This window comes from Trichechus manatus, unplaced genomic scaffold (genome assembly GCF_000243295.1).
Source record: "Trichechus manatus latirostris isolate Lorelei unplaced genomic scaffold, TriManLat1.0 scaffold01039, whole genome shotgun sequence".
Classification (NCBI taxonomy): Eukaryota; Metazoa; Chordata; class Mammalia; order Sirenia; family Trichechidae; genus Trichechus; species Trichechus manatus.
Window position 1 is genome coordinate 2,924 of NW_004444975.1, and position 7,170 is coordinate 10,093.

At 43.7% G+C, this 7,170-nt stretch overlaps 1 protein-coding gene across 1 annotated transcript in view; it reads right to left on the minus strand.

Moving 5' to 3' along the window:
- The window catches only part of LOC101355762 (zinc finger protein 699-like), a gene marked incomplete at both ends in the record, with an annotated part of 5,110 nt that extends 620 nt beyond the window's left edge, over positions 1-4,490 (minus strand). The window contains 4 exon segments of the mRNA XM_023725885.1: positions 3-506; positions 756-1,046; positions 3,064-3,214; positions 4,364-4,490. Coding sequence (XP_023581653.1) covers positions 3-506; positions 756-1,046; positions 3,064-3,214; positions 4,364-4,490 — 1,073 coding nt within the window.
- Between the last annotated feature and the right edge of the window lie 2,680 nt (positions 4,491-7,170).

The window sequence follows — 7,170 nt, forward strand, 5'->3', positions numbered from 1 at the left end:
GCCTCTCACCACTGTGAGTTCTTAAATGTGAAGTGAGGTGTGAAGACTGACTAAACGCTTTGCCACATTCCTTACATTTATAAGGCCTCTCACCACTGTGAGTTCTTAAATGTGAAGTGAGGTGTTAAGACTGACTAAACGCTTTGCCACATTCCTTACATTCATAAGGCCTCTCACCACTGTGAGTTCTTGTATGTATACTGAGGTCTAAGGAGTGACAAAACGATTTGCCACATTCCTTACATTCATAAGGCCTCTCACCACTGTGAGTTCTCATATGTGCAGTGAGGGCTGAGGACCAACTAAAGACTTTACAGCATTCCTTACATTCATAAGGTCTCTCACCAGTATGTGTTCTTCTATGTGAAGTCAGGTATGAGGACCGACTAAAGGCTTTGCCACATTCCTTACATTCATAAGGCCTCTCACCACTGTGAGTTCTTGTATGTATACCGAGGTCTGAGGAGTGACAAAACGATTTGCCACATTCCTTACATTCATACGGCCTCTCACCACTGTGAGTTCTCATATGTGCAGTGAGGTGTGAGGAACAACTAAAGGCTTTGCCACATTCCTTACATTCATAAGGTCTCTCTCCACTGTGAATTCTTATATGTGCAGTGAGGTTTGAGGACTGACAAAAGGCTTTCCTACATTCCTTACATACATAAAGCTTTTCTCCACTGTGAATTCCCATATGTATAGTAAGCTTTGAGGAACGAAAGCCTTTGCCGCATTCCTTACATTCATAGGATTTCTCTCCAGTAAGAGTTCTCACAGCAGTGCTGAGGTAAGAGGGACAACTGCAGGCTTCTCCACATTCCTTACACTGATAGGCACTGCATCCACAGTGAGATTTGATATGATGCTTAAGTGATGAATGATTCATCAAGGATCGTCCACACTTAAGGCATTCAGAAGGATATGCTTCCATAGGAGTTCTTTTGAGCACAGAAAGATTTGGAATCTGGCTGAAGGTCTGATTGTCTTCATTACTTTCGCATAGTTTCTCTATTATATGCCTTCTGTTAAAAATAGGCAGCCTGCTGTTGGATACAAATTTGTTACTATTTTACCATTACCGTACAGATTAAACATTTTTTCCCCTGCATTGTCTCATTTCATAGATTAAATCATCTAGCAGATATGCTACCATTATTTTTATTGTGTTTCTAAAATATGGTGCTAACTAAAAATTCTATTTAAGTGAAATGTTTCAAATATTAAATATCTGACTCACGTTTATAAAAATATTCTACTGTAAAAATTGCATCAACACAACATTAGAGCTGGTTTTATATACACACATAAGATACCTCGATGGCACAAAAGTTTGTACTGCCATATATATGTGTGACTGTGAGTGTGTGTGTATGTATATAATTGTTCTTGTTCAGTGCTGTTCAGTTGATTCCAGCTTAGTGACCCCCTGTGACCAAAAGGCAGGTGGTTCAAACCCACACAGAGGCACTGCCAAGAGTCAGAATAGACAAGACAGCAACAGATTTGAGATGCGTACACACACACAGACATCCCTACTCCTCACTTATCAACTATCTCATTATCTGACATTTCACATTTGTGACAATAGAAAAATCTACTATCCGACTATTTTCACATTAATGAGAAGGGTCTCAAGAGTCGCCTCAGAGAACCTGGGCAGCACTACCCTGCACCCTCCAGTCCCTTCGGCTGGCAGTGTTGCCACATTCATCCGTTGGGCAGGGCCAGGCTTCTCTGTGGCCACTGCCTCCAGGTGGACACACAGGAAGTGCTCAGCCACCAGGCACCTCTTCTGGGTTCCTATCTTCTATGCAATCTGAGGCCCTGCAACTCAAAACTCCTGTAGCATGGAAAGGTAGGAAAGAAATTACAGCGGAGAGGGTATTTGGAAGAAATGCTTGTGAGTTTAACGACATCCCAAAGTGAGGCGAACGGAGCCTGAAGCCTCCACCTCTGTGGGGCTAGTTGCATAGCCACGCTCACAGCTCACTCACAAAAGCCCAGAGCCTTGGTGACTTGCCAGGTCTGGAGAGCAGTGTAGGCTCTGGGATCAGGAACACAGGGCTGGTAGGGTTGGGACTGGAGCCCTGGAGGCAGCTTCACAAAGGGAGCTCTAACCCAGCACAGGAGGAAGGTGAAGTGGTTAAGCCGTAGGACCTCCAGAGACACAGCCCGGCATTATCCAGCTTTGTCTCCTCCAAGCCTCCTTCCTCACAGAGGAATAATTCATAAATGGACTCTTCACAGCAATGAGTACATTAGAAAATCTAAGCTGTCATTATGTCTATGAACATATTTTCTAAATTAAAAAAATTGGATAAATGGATGGTCTGAAAACAGGAACAAAAAGTCTTTCATTTTCACATAATGCCGACTTTTGCAAAACTGTCTGGTCTCTGGAATGTAACGATGTCGGGAAGTGATCAGTGGGTGTGTGCATGTGTATACATACATGTATGCAAACATACATACACACACGTATATATACACGTGCATAAAAACCCAGGAAAACTGCCGGTGCAGTGGTTAAGCACTCAGCTACTAACCAAAAGGTTGGCAGATTGAATCCACCAGGGGCTGCGTGGGAGAAATATGGGGCAGTCTGCTTCCTTAAAGATCACAGCCTTGGAAACCCTGTAGGGCAGTTCTCTGTCCTATAGGGTCGCTATGAGTTGGAATCGACTCGGCAGCAATGGGTTTTTATACACGCATAAATATGTGTGTGTGAGTGTATATGCTATGCATGCGCAGGTGTGTGTGAACATATATAGTTGTTGTTAAGTGCTGTTTAGTTAATTCCAGTTCACAGTGACCCCATGTGGCAGAGGAGAACTTCCCCATAGTGTTTTCTTGGGTGTAATTATTATGGAAGCAGATTGCCACGTGTTTCTCCCACAGAGCCACTGGATAGGCTCGAATTGCCAGTATTTAGGTTAGCAATGGAGTGCCTAACCATTTGTCCCATCTGAGCTCCTTAGGCATATAAATATTTTAATGTCATTATACCTTCTTAAGACTCTCTCCTGAAGCACTGCTGTCTCTCGCATAAATAACACTCACCTCACATGTGTTTTCTGGTTGTTATCCTGATCTTCAGTGACAGGCAATTCGAAGATTTCTCGTACCATCAAGGACCAGGTGTCATTTTTCATGAATCGTACTGTTATACTTTCAGTGGATAGCTTGCATCCATCAATAACTTTTCGAGAAGCTGACCCAATCATTTAAGGTGAGGTTCACAACATGAAACAAAAAGGAGAGAAAATACTCAGAGGGAAAAGGTAGCTGTGAGCAAAGGAATTTCCTGATGTATTTTGCTGTTTCCATACTTTGGTAATTTTGAGAAAGCAATTTACTAGGAAATGCTTCCATGAAGATTGAGAGTGATGGTGACATAAACAGGGTGTAATTAGAAGACCAAAGCACAAAGGTATTGGACACAATGCACATGGAACATTAAAAGAGGAAAAGGAGATAATCCTTCTCCATGAACCAGGTGTGTCTGGACTGATGAAAGTCAGAAAAGCAAGCTCAGGTATCTGTGAAGCACAGACTCCTCAACCCAAGGGACTTTTTTAAATTCATTTTTTCAAATCTCACTCCCTCCATGCAGGCCCAGTCCCCCAAACGACTCTTGCTTCCTGGTGCCCCCGACACAGTGGTCCTGGGCAAGTGCTATCTGCACTCTCCTCAGGTCTTCCTCTTGCTACTCTGGGAGAACAAGTGGATGTAGCTGATGTGGTGATCATGGAGAAAGACATATCATTAGGGAAGACAGGGAGGAGCAATGAACACTTCCCTGACACTCAGCCAATACTTTGGTTCTCAAGATCTCTGGTGATAGGCAGGTGTGAATTCATTTGTAGCAAAATAATCATGTCAAATTTGTAATAAACAAAGTAAGACTCTTTACATGGTCCCAGACCACAAATATTCTCTCTGGGCACCAAAGAAACCCCTGAAGTCAACACTCATATTTACAACATTTAAAGAGTCTTAAGGCTTTTAAACACAATTGAAATGAGAAGTCAGTTTAATACACAGAGCTCTGTATTCATGGGAAATGAAGATATACATGTTTCAGAGAACAAGTGACCGTACTTGTCTTATTTAAAAAAGTTTTCCCAATCCTCGGTCCACATCATGGAGTAACATTGATAGGAATGACATATTTTGTCACAAAAATTTTTTTAAAAATTTAACAATGAAGAGCTATGGCTGCTAACCAAAAGGTCGGCAGTTTCACTACACCAGACACTCCTTGGAAACCCTAAGGGCCAGTTCTGCCCTGTCCTATACGGTCACAATGAGTTGGAATCGACTCGATGGCAATCGGTTCGGGCTTTTTTTTTTATCATACCTACTGAGGCCAGGCTTCTGAAGATTTCCATCATCACATCTCTGTAGAGTTGCCTCTGAGAAAGATCTAGCAATGCCCACTCTTCCTGAGTAAAGTCCACAGCCACATCCTCAAAAGCCACCGAGTCCTAAAAATTATCACATATTCTGGTTCAACAAGGTACCACATATTCCAATGTGTGTGAAAGGAAGAGTGAGGATGACAGTCCTGGGGAACTGACATTTCATGGGGATTTCAGACAAGTTTTGTGGTCTACTATGGTCTACTCCAGGAGATCACCATCAGCCTCATCCCTTCACTGTCTACATTCACTTCCTCACAGACTGCATCCTGTCTCATAGACTTAACAGTAATTCCAACACAATGAACTTATCTCTCCACAGTATGACTGTGACCAATTGTAGTCCCATTCCTCTCTACCTTTATGCTCTACAACAGTCAGAACACATGGCATCAACTGAAGAAATGCTCTACAGTGAATGCCCTCTTTCCATTCGGATCATCTCTTCCTTCTGAAAAAACAGTTCACCTCCTTGCACAGGAACCAGCAGAATATTTAACAAAACATGAAGCACAGAGTGAAAGCAGCATGAAATGTTAACAACTGGGAAATACTCCAGGACTGGCGGTTTTTCCTTTTGACCCTCACCAGCCATGGGGGGTCCAGTGGTGTGCACAAAGTGGCAACCCAACCCAAGGCCCTGAGCTTGTCATACTTTCTTACAGAACTCCAGGTGGTCAGAGGCTAACGAGACCATCTGCTAAAAAGAAAATATTATTTTGAGGAATTGCAAATCTTTACATGTCTCACCTACTTACCAATAACTCTACAGGGGCACTGTCATGCATTCTGTCCCTTCATGGAGACAGGCAAGGGTATTGTAAAGGTAAACAGAGACCAGCTCAGAGACAGGAAACAAGAGAATCTAGATAGCATCACAATTCTCAAACTTTCAGACCCAAAGCTATACAGCAATTATGAGTGACTTTCCCTTCAATAAACACACACCCAGACACCCACACACACATTAATGTTATAAGATGACAAAGAGACCAGTCTTTGAAGAATCAGAATAGCATGCCCTTGTGTTTGCTGACCATGAACAAGAGGTTAAGATTTACATTTTCTAGTTAAGTTCATTGATGTGCAGGGGATTGAGCTGTTACACTACTCATGCATCCCAGGAAACAGAAACATACATACCAAACCTGTGGACCCTCCACTCCAAAATTTTCTCACATTTGCAGCACTTGGAAGGTATGCAGGTGTGACCACTGGAACTCTGACCACTAGCATCGTCTGGGCTGCAGGACTGGCCTCTGTGAAATAGCATCAACCTTTAGCTCCCACACGTAGTGAGGACACAAAAGGCAGCTACACTGCACTTCTGATGCTACAATTTACTGAACAGATGAGCAGCTGTAGAACAGATAGGCTACTGGATGAAGTGAGCTGTCAAGGTCACTCCTAATGAATCCCGGCATGATAGTGTCACAGCAATCTTTGATCCAGTGCCACATTCAAAAGTCCCCTCTACTTCAATGCAGCCAGTTACGTATTTTCAAACCATCAAAAAACTTAACTTCCATTTCTACAACATAGTCATGATAAAATGTTGCAATTATAGAGCAATTGCAATATTTGAAGGGATTTGCAAAAATATTTCAGCACACTAGCTCATTATTCCTCACGCCTCTCCTAAGCAGACATCGCGTCAAATGGGTTATAGTGAGGAAAGTGGCAGTCTATTAATCACTTGCTCAATGCTAATCAAACAGTACGTTGTGGAGCCAGGGTCAGAATGAAGGTCAGTATGCTGAAGACTAAATTTCTGACAACTACATTTCTGGGCATATGTCTAGTTTTCTTGTTATTCTGGCTGTTAATTCTCAATTACATGGATGATCCAGAGCCTGCAGGGTAGTGGGGACAGGAGACAAAGGAAACATCCTATTCAATTCAGACAACCTGGATCTCCTTCTCCTGGCAAAGCCCAGTGACTCAGGCAAGACTACCTGCCTTCAGGCCCTTTGTAATAATGGCGCGCCAGAGACAGTGTCTGACCTCCTCTAACTTCACAATGGGGAATGAGAATCAAAAACAACAGCCCAAGGCTGATTCCTATTAGGTGGAGGTCAAACATGCCTCGTTTCTCTGCCATTTTTACCAATTCTGATACCAACCGTCCCTCCCAGGGTACTCTCTATTTCAGAGTTCGGTAATGCATTGCGAAGGCCACACGGAACTCACAGACAATACTCATGATTACGGGGTTTATTAGGGAAGTAACTGGTTACAATTCACACTCAGGAAGGCTCAGGATACAGTTCTTCCAACATGACTGTCTCTTCTCAGCTGTGCCTGCTGGCCACCTCTCTCTGGCCCCTTGTCCTCTGCCTTGCTCAGGCAAGTGTTACAAACCTCTTTTAGCTCTTCCAGTAAGTGCCCTGAGGCACCCCATTCTGCCAGGAAGCCTTGGCCTGAAGGCGCTCAGCTCTAGCTTTCCGGGTCAGCAAATCTAGCTCTACCAAGAGCCCAGAGGCACTCTACTCAGCCTGCAAGCCTCCTGCCCAGGGGCACTCAGCTTTCTCACACTGCAGGGTGGGAAGCCTGCCATACCGTCTCTTGTTGGTCTCCTGACAGTTTCCTGGTTCTGACTCTGCTATTGCCATTCTTCTGCTGCTGTTTCTCGCCACCTTGCCATCTTCAGTGCTACAACTCTGTCTCTGTCTCCTTAGTCAGGAGGGTCTCAGCACAGGGATCCCAGGTCCAAAGGACATGCTCCACTCCTGCTTCTACTTCTTTG